General features: G+C 45.0%; 1 protein-coding gene across 2 annotated transcripts in view; it reads right to left on the bottom strand.

The window, feature by feature from the left end:
• Positions 1 to 15,000, bottom strand: part of mgat3b (beta-1,4-mannosyl-glycoprotein 4-beta-N-acetylglucosaminyltransferase b) — a 21,738-nt gene that overhangs the window by 4,007 nt on the left and 2,731 nt on the right. The window contains exons 1-4 of one of the 2 annotated variants that reach the window (XM_076012751.1): positions 9,679 to 9,796; positions 7,000 to 7,441; positions 2,074 to 2,738; positions 549 to 831 (exon numbers count right to left, since the gene is read on the bottom strand). In XM_076012751.1, coding sequence (XP_075868866.1) covers positions 549 to 831; positions 2,074 to 2,738; positions 7,000 to 7,441; positions 9,679 to 9,725 — 1,437 coding nt within the window. In that variant the 5' untranslated portion in view covers positions 9,726 to 9,796. Of the gene's footprint in view, positions 1 to 548; positions 832 to 2,073; positions 2,739 to 6,999; positions 7,442 to 9,678; positions 9,797 to 15,000 lie in introns of those variants that run through there. The other variant, XM_076012760.1, reaches the window with a different exon arrangement.

Here is a 15,000-nt window from a genome sequence, read left to right as displayed (position 1 = left end):
GATATTGCAGGCGCTCTCGTAACCCCGCCGCCTTTCGCGACATACCGTCGATGGTCACACACCGTAACGTCGGGCGCAAACGTCAATCAGCCAGACGTTGAACTTCCAACAGAATACTCTCTTAAAGAGGCAGTGTGACGCCCCCTGGCTGCGGGTGAATGTCATTTGATGATGGCAGATGGGCAAGACGGCTGTTTTGACAGCGAAGGTTGCCGACCCCCGGTCCAGGTAGAAGCTATTTGGAGCAGAAGGTCACGATGTAATCCCTCTAAAAAAAAAAAATCACTCTACTTTACAGTTCGGGAGTGAAGTTGAAGAACTCGCGAGGGATTTAACTCAGGTGTTTGGGTAAGGGGGAACGTCTCAGAGGATCAAAACTAGCCCAGACACGAAGCAGCCGATCTGCAGCCACTCACTGGCTGACTCATCTTTTTTTTTTCTTTTTTTTTTTTTTTTTCCTCAACAAAGACGCTTTTGTTCACCAGCTTTCAGACCAAAAGCCAACCCGTCGTACACGTTACAAGAAGGAACAAAGCCGCGCCCCGTACCTTCCGCATGTGGATTGCAAACGGCTCGGTCCAGCCATCAAACAGCTTGAGGAAGAGCAGGCCCTCGTGCGCCGGTATTTCATCTGCGTCGTTGATCACAAACACGTCATCCGATTTGGCTCCCACCACCCTCGACATTCCGTTGTGTGTCAGAAAGGTGCGCAGGTAGTCGTCGGCAATCCAACCGTCCTGCTTTCCGCCGTCGGGGAAGTGGTCGAGGAACACATAGAGAATCTTGCGTCGCATGTAGTCGTACGTGCCGTTGAGGAGGAGCTGTAGGAAACTGCAGGAGCGGGGGGGGGGGGATGTCCTTTAGTTTACTCTTACACACTGATGCCAAGTCCCAAGTCTGTGCCTTTTGAATGCACTGTGAGATGGTGATTTTTTTTTCCCCATTATGAATGATCCCACGGGCATTACATAGAAGGGGGGAGGGGATGGTTTGAAACATTTGCAGGGTCCGTACACCCGTTTTCATGGTCAAATTCAAGGACTTTTCAAGGTCAGTTGTCAAGCTTTTCCAGTACCACACCCATTTGGAAATTGCATTGTGATAAATTCATGCACATGCAAAAATGGCCATTTCACTTTTTTCTTTAATTAAAGTTTTGCAACACAAGAGGGAATTTGTTTATTTATTTTTACTCACTCTCAAGTATCAGTAAGATGCTTAACTAACACGCACCCGCACACTCCTTTATCTCGTCTACCAGTTTGCTAACATTTTTGTTATTTAGGTTTCCTGCTTCAACATCAAAGTCCATCGACTCAAAAGAAGAAGAAAAAAAAAAAAGAAAAAGAAAAGTAAAGCAGGATGTTTGTGTTTAGTTTCACTTTGAACACAATCAACGATCGATCAATGAGCATCGTGTGCTGCGTGTCTACGCTACCCAGCTCCGCCTGCTTGTTAGCGTGCCACACATGTCAACTGGCAGCTGCCAACAGCGAATGCATGGCGCACATAATTATATCACCAATGGGAGTTTTCCCAGGTTTTTGAGCCATGATTTGTATTTCTTGCCGTCAAGCCACCGCTCATTAAAATGACCGCCTCCCGGCATGTCGCTTGTACGCTCTGTCCAATTGGGAGCGACGTCACACAGAAACAGACCAGCGTGTCACACACGCTAAGGCTCACCTAAAGTCCGCCAGAGTTTTTTTTTTAAAAAAGCGGTCTATTGAGTGAAATTTCCATTTGTTCTGAAATATGTGTGATTACAACATCAAGCATTTTCAAGCAGTAGAGTCAAAATTCAAGCATTTTTCAAACCTTGAAAATACAACATTAAAATTCAAGCATTTTCAAGGATTTCAAGCACCCGTGGGAGCCCTGCATTTGAAATATGTCAATCCCTTCTAATTGTTTTACTTGCGAAGGTCTTCATGAGGAGCAATAGTCAGTAAGATGCTGAAGTAGTCTCGTTTCACTTTGGTGTTACTGCATCATGAGAGTTCAATTTAAAAAAGAAAAAAAAAAAAGAAAAACGACGTACACAAAGCGAGCGATTCAATGAGGGCGTCTTACCTCAGCGGTCGCTTCTCTCCATAGGCAGTGAAGTTGGATTCACAAATGAGGAACAGGTCAACGGCTTGGGAGAGCTCGCGAAAGCGTGCATGCAGCAAGTCAAACTCATGGTTGATGTTAATGGCGTTGATGACTCGTCTCGGGGTCTCCCGGGGCGTCAGCCGCTCCTTGGTGGGTAGATTGGAGTGGTAGACCATGGTCGGGACCCCGCAGTAGGGTCCGTGCCACCCGGGCCGGCAAACACACTTGACCAGCCGCTTCCCGTTGCCCCTGCTCCTCGTCTTGGCTTTTGCAGCTATGGAGGACTCCGGCGGGACCTCCAGAGGTTTCCGTTGGCCGGCGGGAACCGCTTCAGCGCCGTCCCAACCTCTGTTGGCTAAAGAACCCCTCGACTTTCCCGAAAACTCCTTCTGACTTGCCACCTCGGTGCCTTGTCTGAAACAGAGGGCTCCGGCTTTGGTTCGAACAAAAAATGGCGTTTTGTCATCTTGGAGATGGTATAAACGAGTGTGCATGTCTCCCATCATTGCTAAAGGGTCTGATAATTTATCGTCATGCGTCTCAAAGTCCTCATGTTCCAGTGCTTTGACCCCAAAGTTGACAGGTCCAGCAGCTTGAGCAGGGTTGCTTGGGTTTTGAGGCTTAAAGGGACCTTCAGCTCTGGCCTACAGATAAAAGAGAGAAAATGTTTAAGACTTCACCAGTATAATTTACTGTGGCTGAAAATATGACACGCGTGGATGGAAAACTGTGGCCATGACAGTTTTTTTCTTCAAAAAAGAAACCAGAAAATGAAACCCAATGTATTATTTAGCCTTAACATCCAAAGGCGTCTCTCTCAGCGCTTTGTACAGTCAGCAGAAAGCCAAGTGAAGCCTCCGGAGCAAGCAAGGTGCCACAGTGGCAAGGAAAAACTTCCCTGTAGGAAGAAACCTACAGCAGATCCAAACTCCACAGGGCGCTCATCTGCACTGACCGATAGGGGTCAAAAAAATAAAAAAAATGTAGAGACAAAGAGAGAGAGAGGGAGAGAGAGAGTGAGAAACTATTTGAGTCTGCACTCCAAAGTGAGAGATAATGTGTATGAAATGTTTGTGAGTCAAAACACAGCTGTGGTTATCATGGCCTGATCTGATCTGATCACATACTACCCACGCTCCCAGAGCAGGTATGAAACAACAGTGTTTGCTCAGAGTGCTAAACAGGCCAGACTGAGTTTCCCATGGTTCCCTATCAGCAAAGTGAATTAGCTACATGAATCTTCTTGCCCGGGTTGTACAAGAACCTCTAACTGTACTTTGGTCGTCTCATGAGCATTCTGTTGAACCTGGCTGGGGGAGGGGTGACGTTTAAAACATCACTTTCAAGTGGTTTATCATGACTTTCTGCATGCACACGCTGACGTTGCATACAAAATATCGATGGAACTTTCCACAAGCACTAACACAACAACAAGTGTTTCTTTATCAATTTGGGCAAAAACGTTTTGACAGTCACCTCCAGTCAGTTAGGACCCTGGAGCCATATGTGACTGGCTGTGCACTGCTTCTAGACCCTGAGAGCAACAGACAAGTCGGTTACCTCCTCTGTTGAATCAACAGACGAGGTAACTGCTTTGCTTCATAGGATCGAAGTACTTGCGCTTGCCTGACCAGAACTTTCAGTTTGTGCCATTCTACATTTCCTTCCAATTTACCCAACGTCTCAGACCTGAGAGTGTAGAGAGGTACTGAAGCAAGACATGAGCATCTGGTGGGCAGTATCCTCTGGTGCTGGCGTGTCTTGCATAGCTCGGATCTTCTCAGGATCAGGCTTAAGTTATTACTGAGCACACATTACCCAATTTCACTGATTTCCAGTCATCACTCCACCTTCCACCGCTTCCAGAGTCAGGCCTTGAGGGGGGGGGGGGTGGCGGCGACAGTTTCAGTAGAGGGTTCCAAGGCCAGCCAAGAGATATAGTCCCTTCAGCGAGCCCTGGGTCTTCCTCGACGTCTCCCTCTGGTGGGACCTGCCCGGAACACCTCCCCAGAGAGGCAACGAGGCATCCGAAACAGATGCCCAAGCCACCTCAGCCGGCTCCTCTCGGGATGGAGGAGCAGCCGTAGGCCAGAAGAACAAGATCTCGGATACAAGTGGCTGAAATGAGTTTCCGCCATAGAGTGGCTGGGCAAACCCTTATGGACCGAGTGAGGAGCTCAGTCCCCCCCCTCACTTACTTTAGTCTTTATATTTCTAGATATTTTATAATCTAAATATTTCTGGTCGTCCAGCCTTCGGGCCACATTCATCCCGCCAGGAGCCACCTTCTTCTGTTTTGGTAACCCCAATCACAGCAACGTTTATATTGCACCATGCCCTCGTGGCCACAGCACATATAGAGGGGTACACTAAGAATGTGTCTTGTCTGTGTATCGCAACCCCCCCCCCAGCAATACACAGACAGCCTGTTACTGGGTCGCTCACGGTTCACTGCTTCCAATGCAATCTTTAACTTTAACTTTCATTTTTTGGAGTGCATGTAAACTTCTTGAGAGCATCACCTGCTCTGCATCATTCCTAGTTGCTTTCGTTCCTGATCGAGCGCAACGCTACGTTGATGATTGATCTCCTGCGCAACAACATCAAATGGCTGAGCAAAGGCAAGGCCCTTGAGCATTTTGGGGCCATTGGGAATGAACTACGAGTGTTTCTGTCAGAGCAAGTTAACGCAAGAGCTAAACAGTTCCTGGATTTCCTGCAAAATCCAGAGATATACATATACATATATATATATACACACACACATATACACATATGCCAGAAATTATTGTGATAAAACGTTTAGTCCATATCGCCCATCCCTAGCCGTGAGTTTCTAATGTTTATATTTGTGAGCGCACTTCTTTAACATCTGGGTGGGGTGTAGCCACAACCGTCACACTGCAGTGAGGTTGCGTCTCGTCATTTGCTGTTTTATTTTGACACCTTTACCAACCTTCCTCTCGTTTCAGATCACTTCCCGCTCCTCATGTGCCACCTGCGCGTCTGACCCAATTACCCATTGTCTCCACCTGTGCCTCATCACCTCATGTGGTTAAATAGTGTGTGTCTCCCTTGTCTTGTGCCAGAGTGTCTTGTGTCGTCACGTCTAGCGCCCTGCCACAGCCCAAGAAAAACTCACAATAAGCCGGTTCATCCTCGAAGACGAGTGATTTTTTTTTTGTTCTTGGTCAAAGTTTAGTTAATTGTTTCTGGGATTCTGTTATTTAGCCCCTCTTAGAGAGTGATTTTTCGTTTCTACTTTATTAGCCCCTTTTACATTCCTCCCAGTGAGCGCTTTTGGTTTCGATCTGTTTTAGTCTAGGTTTATCCTTTAGTTATATGTAGCTTGCCCCGTTTTCCTCCTTTGGAGTGATTCTTAGTTTATCCCTAGTTTTTCCCCATCCTCGGCCCTTTATCCCTCGAGCAACTTATATCTTGCCCTTTTTGTTTCATAGATTAGTTACTTTAGGAGTTTCACAGCCTGGTTATTTTGATCACTTGGTCTAGAGGTGTATCGCGTGTTGGGTACAATAAAAATCTTTGCCTCCCACTACCCTCTGAGTCTGAGTCCTGCCTTGAGTCCCAGCCTGACAACAACGCTATTTAATGACATTCACCTGTGCGCCTCGGATGGCTTGGCGTGGGGTGGTGTGGTGGGGTGAGTGTCGGAGGTTGTTGTAATAAAGAATAAAGTAAATTAAAAAAAAAGAACCTCGAAGCAAGACTGGATTTATTTTTGCATGCGCGTCAACAATTAATCCTTTGTTTAGCCCACTGCGGCTTATTTATTTATCGATCGCCAGTTGGCCGCAATAGGTGCTTTTATTTTGTAAAAGTGTGTTGCTGGCTTCTGCGGAACCAGAAAAGAAAAGACTTTGTTCATATGGTAGAACATTAAAATAAAAGTGCACTATACACTTCTTTTAAATTCATTATTGGATTTTGCGTATACATTGCGATTAATCGTGATTAATCAGGAATATATATATATATAAAATATACACACGTGTGTGTGTGTGTACATATATAAATATATAGTTATATGTATGTATATATGTATGTATACATATATAAAATATACACACGTGTGTGTGTGTCTGTACATATATATGTGTGTGTGTGTGTGTGTATGTACATATATATATATAATGTATGACTGGGAGTTTATTTCTGGGTGAAATGTTGATAGAAAAAAATTAGAAAACAAAAATTATTGTATACAAATATACATTTATGGAATGAAAATATAAAGTTCTCATGAGGGCGCTTGGACAGAGAAAATAGGTCGCTGGTGTGTCTCAAGCAGTTATTTCTGTCTCAACAGTGGACATGAAATCTATTTCTGGGATCTCATACTGAGACCTGCAACACATGACTCAATCTCACCGATTCAGCGCTCAGGCCTCTGACTTATTAAAGGCAGATCTCATGCCATCACAGACTCATACTTTCTATATGGACAGGAACTAGGAGTACTCCAGAATATGCAGAAGGCAGTCTAATTATTTTTTAAATAAATGTAGGTATCATTTTACAACAAGTTATAAAAAAATATGTGTGCACTTCCTTTCAGCACAAGCAGTCAAAGCAGATGAGCGTCCCCTGGAGTTTGGATCTGCTCTAGGTTCTACAGAGCCTCAGTACAAAAGAAAGCCACAGACCTAATAAACCGAGCATATACATAAAGGTCTTGCCTTGAAAGGCAAAGAGTGGCTCTGACTTAAGAGCCCGCAGAAGGCACAATAACATCAAATAACCCTGAAATATTTATAGGTGATGGGTATTGCTAGTGTCTAATATTGCAATATTTTAAGATGGATAGATAGATAGATAGATAGATGTACTTTATTGACATCTATGGAAATTGGAAAACTATATATTCTATTATTTAATGTATCTCACCTCATTTGGTGTATCCCCTCGCTGGTTCTCCTTGGGTTTTTCCCAGGGATGGGGGGCTTCCAGCTCCTCTATCTCTAACCGTGCACTCCCAGCATTGCCCACATCATCCATGATGACATCTCTGTTCCCCAAACGCATTCCATTCTCTCCACCATCTCCAACGGAACCTCCCATGGCTCTAGCTTTGCTATCTGGCTCATGGACAACAGGTTGGGGAGGGGCTTCCTCTGGGGAGACTGGGATGAGCGGGGTGGAGGACGCCAAGCGGTTTTCCCTCCAGAAAAACCCAGTGACCATGATGAAGGACTTTATGTTGGGGTAGGGAGCGGAGAGCTCTCGTAGGAGGGAGACGTAGTGGAGGGCCTTGTAGTAGTGGAGGAAGGATATGACACACAGGCCCACTGTGCACAGCAAGAATACCCTGTGTCGTCGCATTTTCATCCTAGAGAGAGAGAGAGAGAGAGAGAGAGAGAGAGAGAGAGAGAGAGAGAACATTGTGAAGAAAGTCAGATTATGATTCATTTCCCTTAATCTGTGTGTTTTGTGTGTGAGTGTGTTAAGCCCCAATTCCACTGGCCAAAAAACGTGGTGTTGTCCCGCAACTAATCGGCATTTGGTGGCGGTGGAATCTGCTCACCGAGCCGACAAAACGGGTAAAAAAAAAAAAAAAAAAACCCGGCAAGCGACCCGGGTCAAAATCGGCTCCGATCGGCTCCGCACCAATCGGCTTGCGATGGAATCGGGAAACCCGGGACAACACCACCTTTTTTTTTTTTTTTTTTTTCTTTTAACCTGCCGCAAGGGGTGACGTTGAGCGTAACGTGCGCTAAATCATAATATCGCGCCGGACGCGGCGTATATCAAGCACCGATGCAAAGGTTTTCCATCACGTTCCATCAGCGCTGGATGATTGTTCATTGTCCTCTGGCTGTTTCGCCCGCTGCTCGCGCACGAAATGGACCAGACGCGGAGGTGCGCGCCGCTTCAAGTCTGGCGTGAACGACGCCATCGTTCCACTACTAGCCAAAAGCGACCAACAACTAAGAACACTGGCCACCGCCGGACTCTGGAATTCTGTAGCGCTCGCGATCTCAGCGCGATGATGTCAGCAGACACGCAGCGGTGAAAGCGGAGGGGGTGCAGCTTGCCGGCGGGGGGGGGGGGTTGGTTTGGTGCGTGGAGAAGGAACTCAATGCCGATTGCTTCCGCGACGTCCCGCGTCCAAAAACATGGCGTCATCCCGCTAGTTTTAGTGGAACAGAGGCTAATGTGTCCGAGCGGATTGTATCTTTGAAAATGTTTTAAAATGTATCAGCATTTGCCTTTGATAAAGAGAATGGGGAGTCAGCTATTCATAATACCTCAGTAATCATGAGTTAATGTAGTTTACCATTTCTGCAAACGAGCTCAAATTGCACCTTTTGAGTTGAAGATACAAGCTCAGCCAGAGTATTTGCAACGTAGGTGAGGATCAGACGCACACCTGGGTTTTGATCCCATGTCTCTACGACGTTCCTACTGGCTGCCATACCGGCCATTCTATTTAGGGACCTGTTTTTTTGCCTGTAGGTAGCACTATGGAGCATCTAGAGTTTTCATTTTGGAATTATTATATTTTTCCCACAGGTCCTGACCTGCTTGCCGGATTGGTGAGAATTGGAACATGTTAAAGGGCTCATTATTTTTTATTTATCTTACGCAAGCTAAATAATAGTCATGAACATTGGACAAACAATAGGTCTTCTGCCCTTGCCAAAGTCGAGGCTCAAAGCCATTCTCGAGCACCGCCTTTCATTGTGCTCAGCCCAAATAATAATAATAATAATAATAATAATAATAATAATAATAATAATAATAATAATGATGATGATGATGATAATTTTGCAGGAAGTACAGGATGGTTTGAAAAAACAAAGGAAATACCAGAGTGTCTGTAAAAGCTCAGCCTGACCTTGTTTGATCAGTCCAATTTGGTTCAGTCAGTTTTTGCTTGTGAGTGTTTACTTAGCCAAGATGGTATAACAATGTAACAATGCCAAACTGTGAACAAGTGGGATTAGTGCAGTTAGTTGGTAAGACCGCAAGGCCAGCCACTGAATGACTTAAGCGAAAATCGAGAGCAGTTGTGTGATTGTTTGCGTGATGGCGCTATTTATTTATTTGTCTGTTACAACTTATTTATAGCACTCAAGCAGGGACATTATCTGGTACCTATGTCATGTGTCCGTCCCTGATGCTCTCCCATTTCCTTATTGGTGTAGCAGAAACAAGTCGACAGCAACACGACTATGCTCTTGTTCAGTCATTGTTCAAGATCCCGCGTGGGTTCATAGTTTATCCATGAGCTGGACATCTACTTTGATTACGCAAATTCACAAGAATTCAAGAACACGCTCAAGTTGGAAGAATACGATTTACTATCACTAAAAAATATGACACATCATTTCTTCTACATGAGTTAGGGTGAGATTTGAGTTCTGCGTTCTAAGACAATGCACCAACTTCATACTGTTAATATTAAATAATATAACAACAACAAATAACTGCCTGTTGATTTGTAAAAAAAAAATAAAAATAAAGTTGAAGGCAAAATGACCACCAATTTGAGAATCTCTAACAATCTAACAACAATTAAAATGAATACACACATCAAATCAATCACTCAGGAAATTCACTTACAAACAGCAAAAATGACGAGGACATGAGCGTCTTTTCTGTAGATTCATGACAGCCCAGAAACCAAAGCTCAACTGTCGAAACGATTCCAATGTTGTCAGGCCTCCGCTACGACTGGACTTTTGTCCCCTCTCATAAAACACAAAGATTATTCACAGGGCGGAGTCTGTCTGCAAGTCAAATAGTGTAGTTAAAATAGTGTTTGAGTTCATCCATCTCTGACTCCTTATGAATGTGCATTCCTCTTACATGTGGCTTTCCTCCCTGACAAAACAAGCACAGTGTCTTTCATTTCTGACACCATGATTTGTTTGACAAAACACACAAAGACGGAGGAGGAACACAAAGGAGAAGGGGTGTTATTGAGTCGACCAGACAGACCGGTAAAAAGCCGGCTACCGTACCTGTCAAATCAAGCACTTTCAGTCATCCAACCACCAGGGGGCGAACGCAAGGTTAAGACTTCATTAAGCTGCCGAAATAGCAAGCGAGCAAATCCTGCAGCAGCGGCAGGAAGTGCCGCAGCATAAGCGGCAGCCTCAAATGATTCAAGAGAGAGAGAGAGAGTGAGATGCGATGTCGGGAGCAGACAGTACAGCAGCATCTGGAGGTGAGGACCTAGTGCAGACATGGGCAAACCACGGCCCGCGGGCCACATCCGGCCCGCTGCGTGTCTCTGTCCGGCCCGCGTGAAGCCAGTCATAAACCCACCCCCCGCCCCAACGTAACTTTGCCGAGTTAGCATAGCGTGATAGCGATAACGTGCTGCCCCCCCTCCCCGTCAACGAAAAGAAATGCCGGGACGTTAGCGCAATTTCCAACCAGCCACTGAATGACTTAAGCGAAAATCGAGAGCAGTTGTGTGATTGTTTGCGTGATGGCGCTATTTATTTATTTGTCTGTTACAACTTATTTATAGCACTCAAGCAGGGACGTTATCTGGTACCTATGTCATGTGTCCGTCCCTGATGCTCTCCCATTTCCTTATTGGTGTAGCACAAACAAGTCGACAGCAACACGACTATGCTCTTGTTCAGTCATTGTTCAAGACCCCGCGTGGGTTCATAGTTTATCCATGAGCTGGACATCTACTTTGATTATGCAAATTCACAAGAATTCAAGAACACGCTCAAGTTGGAAGAATACGATTTACTATCACTAAAAAATATGACACATCATTTCTTCTACATGAGTTAGGGTGAGATTTGAGTTCTGCGTTCTAGGACAATGCACCAACTTCATACTGTTAATATTAAATAATATAACAACAACAAATAACTGCCTGTTGATTTGTAAAAAAAAAAAAAAAAAGTTGAAGGCAAAATGACCACCAATTTGAGAATCTCTAACAATCTAACAACAATTAAAATGAATACACACATCAAATCAATCACTCAGGAAATTCACTTACAAACAGCAAAAATGACAAGGACATGAGTGTCTTTCCTGTAGATTCATGACAGCCCAGAAACCAAAGCTCGACTGTCGAAACGATTCCAATGTTGTCAGGCCTCCGCTACGACTGGACTTTTGTCCCCTCTCATAAAACACAAAGATTATTCACAGGGCGGAGTCTGTCCGCAAGTCAAATAGTGTAGTTAAAATAGTGTTTGAGTTCATCCATCTCTGACTCCTTATGAATGTGCATTCCTCTTACATGTGGCTTTCCTCCCTGACAAAACAAGCACAGTGTCTTTCATTTCTGACACCATGATTTGTTTGACAAAACACACAAAGACGGAGGAGGAACACAAAGGAGAAGGGGTGTTATTGAGTCGACCAGACAGACCGGTAAAAAGCCGGCTACCGTACCTGTCAAATCAAGCACTTTCAGTCATCCAACCACCAGGGGGCGAACGCAAGGTTAAGACTTCATTAAGCTGCCGAAATAGCAAGCGAGCAAATCCTGCAGCAGCGGCAGGAAGAAAAAAGCAAGAGCAATTCCCAACCAGCATTAATCGTGATTAATAATCGTGATTTTAATATTGACTAAAATAATCGTGATTATCACTTTGGCCATAATCGTGCAGCCCTAGCCTGAAGGCAGCAGACTGAATATGCAATGGTTCGTGTGGAAGTGGTCTTTCATGATGGATTTTGCTCTGGAGAGGCACCGGAAGTTGGTAGCCTTGTTCAGGGAGGGTAGTGGGCAGCAAACCATACACTCTGCAGTCTTTACCACCCTCTGCAGCCGCTTCCTGTCCGCCACAGTGCAGCCGGCGTGCCACACTATGATGGCGTACACCAGCACGCTCTCAATTGTGGATCGGTGGAAGGTCACAAGCAGGTTCCTCTCTAGCTTGTTACAGGTGGCAGAGAGGAAGTCCAGGGCAGCCAGTGTCTACGAGGATGTCCGACATGGTGGTGTTAAATGCTTAGCTGTAGTCAATTAATAACATCTTTGCTGCCGACCCAGGGCCTTCCAGATGGCACAGGGCGGTGTGAAGGGCTGTAAAGCTGGCATTAAACAATCAACCAGAATCACATGGTAACAAATACACACAAGGGTTGCCAACAGTCCCATAAAATATGGGATTGTTCCGTATTAGGCTACTAAAAGACCTGTCCCGTATTGAACTGATACGGGACAAACTTTTACATTGTGTCTGGTGTGGCTACAGTCATCTCCTCCAGTCCATCAGTTGTGACCCTGAGGCCTTCCCAGGTGAGCCAAGAGACATACCCCCAGCGTGTCATGGGTCTTCCTCTGGGCCTCCCTCCAGTGGGACATGCCCGAAACACCTCTATGGGGAGGCGTCCAGGAGGCATCCGGAACAGATGCCCGAGCCACCTCAGCAGGCTGCTCTTGATGTGGAGGAGCAGAAGCTCTACTCCAAGCTTCTCCCGGGGGACTGAGCTCCTCACCCTATCTGTAAGGGTGCACCCAGCTGGCCTACAGAGGAAACTCATTTTGGCCGCTTGTATCTGCAACCTTGTTCTTTCCATCATTACCCAAAGCTCATTACCATAGGTGAAGGTAGGAATGTAGACTGACCAATAAATCGAGAGCTTTGCCTTTCCGCTCACACTCCATCTTTCCCTCACTCGTGAACAAGACCCTGAGAGGCTAGACCTCCTCCAGCAAAGACTGGGACTTTCCACCGATCCAGAGGGCAAACCCCCTTTATTCGGCCGAGAACCATGACTTGGAGATGCTGATTCTTATCCCAGTCGCTTCACACTCGGTTTAAAAACCGCCCCAGCGCACTCGTACCGGGAGCGAATGGCCTTTAGCAGAGGGCCTTATACTCTTGGACACCCCCCCCCCCCCCACAAGAGGGGAAATGGTCTTCTCCAAATCTACACCTTCTCCAAATCTACAAAGCACATGTGGACCAGTTGAGCAAACTCCCATGATCCCTAGAGCACCCGAAGGAGAGTGCAGAGCTTGTCTGGTGTTCCGCGACCAGGACAGAGTCTGCATTGTTTCTCCTGAATCTGAGGGTTGACTATCGGTCGCATCGTCCTCTCCAGTACCCTGGAATAGACTCCCGCGAAGGCTGAGGAGTGTTATCCTCTATAGTTGGAGCACCATCTCCGGTCACCCTTATTAAAAACTGAGACCATCACACTGGTCTGCCATTCCAATCCCCTGTCCCGGACCGCCAAGCAATGTTACAGAGCTGTGTCAGCCATGACAGTTCCTGCACATTCAGAGACGTCAGAACGGATCTCATCCACTTCCGATGATCCAATCCTCCGATACAATGACAACCCCTGTTCTCCACACAACAGACAGAGGCGTTTAGGGGTAATCCTTAATTTAAAGCATTTTCCAAAAACTCTAAACCAAATAAATGTACATAAACATACATACATATACACATTATGGGGTGTCTGTGAACCACCTATAATTCACAACTGCACTGTGAGCCATGCATTTTTATATAGGCCTGTAACTAGAACCCCATTACTTAAGTAAACGACAACGCCAACAAATTAAAAGTCCTGCATTTAAAATTCGACCTCTCTGAAATATGCTGCTGGATAGTTTTAATACCTGTTTTGCCAGAAATTACAAATTAAAAACTGCTTCCTACACCCTTGTAAGGCATTGATCAATTAGTTGAACTGGACATGGCACAGTGATGTCCCTCCTGACCACACAGGCAGTTTAATTTGCTCAATTTTGAAATAGCTGTGGTGCCCATGCAAAAAAAGTTTTCACTAAGCCAGCGTCTCCATCGCCACGCTGGACATTCACAGTAGCGTCTGTTTACTCCTACTCATTAATGCAGCAAATTAACGTTGACGTGAACATTATCAGCAAACCCGACAGCTAACAGTAGCTAATGATAGTTGTGGTACAATAAAGCAGCCAAAATCTACATTATTAACAAGAGTTGCAAAAAGAGGGAGGGAGAGTAAACTAGTGCAAATTAAAATGAGGTGAAGAAGATTCGTGGATTTTTGGCTCCAATCTAACTTTCAGAGATTATTTCTGTCGCTGAAGAAAAAAAAATGTTGCTCTTATGTCAGAGTGTATACTACACAGATGAATAGGTTTGAGCCCTTGTGTTATAGGCCTATCACTGCGATCGTTTATTTTCCCTATAAAACACATTCAAAGAGTTGAGGGGAAAAGCAGTGAAAACGACTTTCACTGAGCGACTGCAGTGCCTCGAATCCATTAGAACTTCCTTCACCAAAAAAAACAGCCCATCGCTCACACTACGCAAAAAATCCTCTCGTGAGTGTAACAAAACCAACAAGTCGTACGTACGGCCAGTCAGTTAGCTGCAAGCGCACAATTTGGAATTAACCAATAGTGATGTCATAAAACTGCCACAGAAACCTCACTGATGCCACTCTCAGGCTGAACACTCATCCCAAAGCTGTAAAAAAAAATAATAATTAGAGCCTTTGTGATGAATTTGTGTTGACAGAATTTATGTTTCAGTTTTTATTTACTATGAGCACTTTAAAAATAAATAAATGTACGTGTACCTTTAATATGAAGACTTATTTAGACTTCTATTTAAGTTCTACCTCTACTCGACATGTTGACTTGTAACTACTAAACAAACCACTGGTTGGTGAAAACAGTCTCAGACAAGTCTGTTCCGCCGTCTGACTCAACCCTCAGTCTAGTATGTTTGTTTGGGCATGGTCAAATATTTGAAGTCGCATTCAGACAAGCACAGACAGAATAAAAACGTAGTTGGATGAGAGCCTTGTTGTTTGCTTGCTGCTTGAAACTTTTACTGTTTGATTCTTCTCCGCTCTTGCTTCACCTATGCTCTTGCTCACTCATGCTGGTTGGAAAGACACCAGTTACTGTGCTTCAACTTGTCTTTAAAAGTTGCAATGGAAAATTAGGGCCAA

This window comes from Nelusetta ayraudi, unplaced genomic scaffold (genome assembly GCF_046127955.1).
Source record: "Nelusetta ayraudi isolate G7.1 ecotype Tasmania unplaced genomic scaffold, CSIRO-AGI_Nayr_v1 ptg000006l, whole genome shotgun sequence".
NCBI classification, from domain to species: Eukaryota; Metazoa; Chordata; class Actinopteri; order Tetraodontiformes; family Monacanthidae; genus Nelusetta; species Nelusetta ayraudi.
The sequence above is the reverse complement of the archived record's forward strand: the minus strand, read 5'-3'. Positions and strand labels throughout refer to the sequence as shown.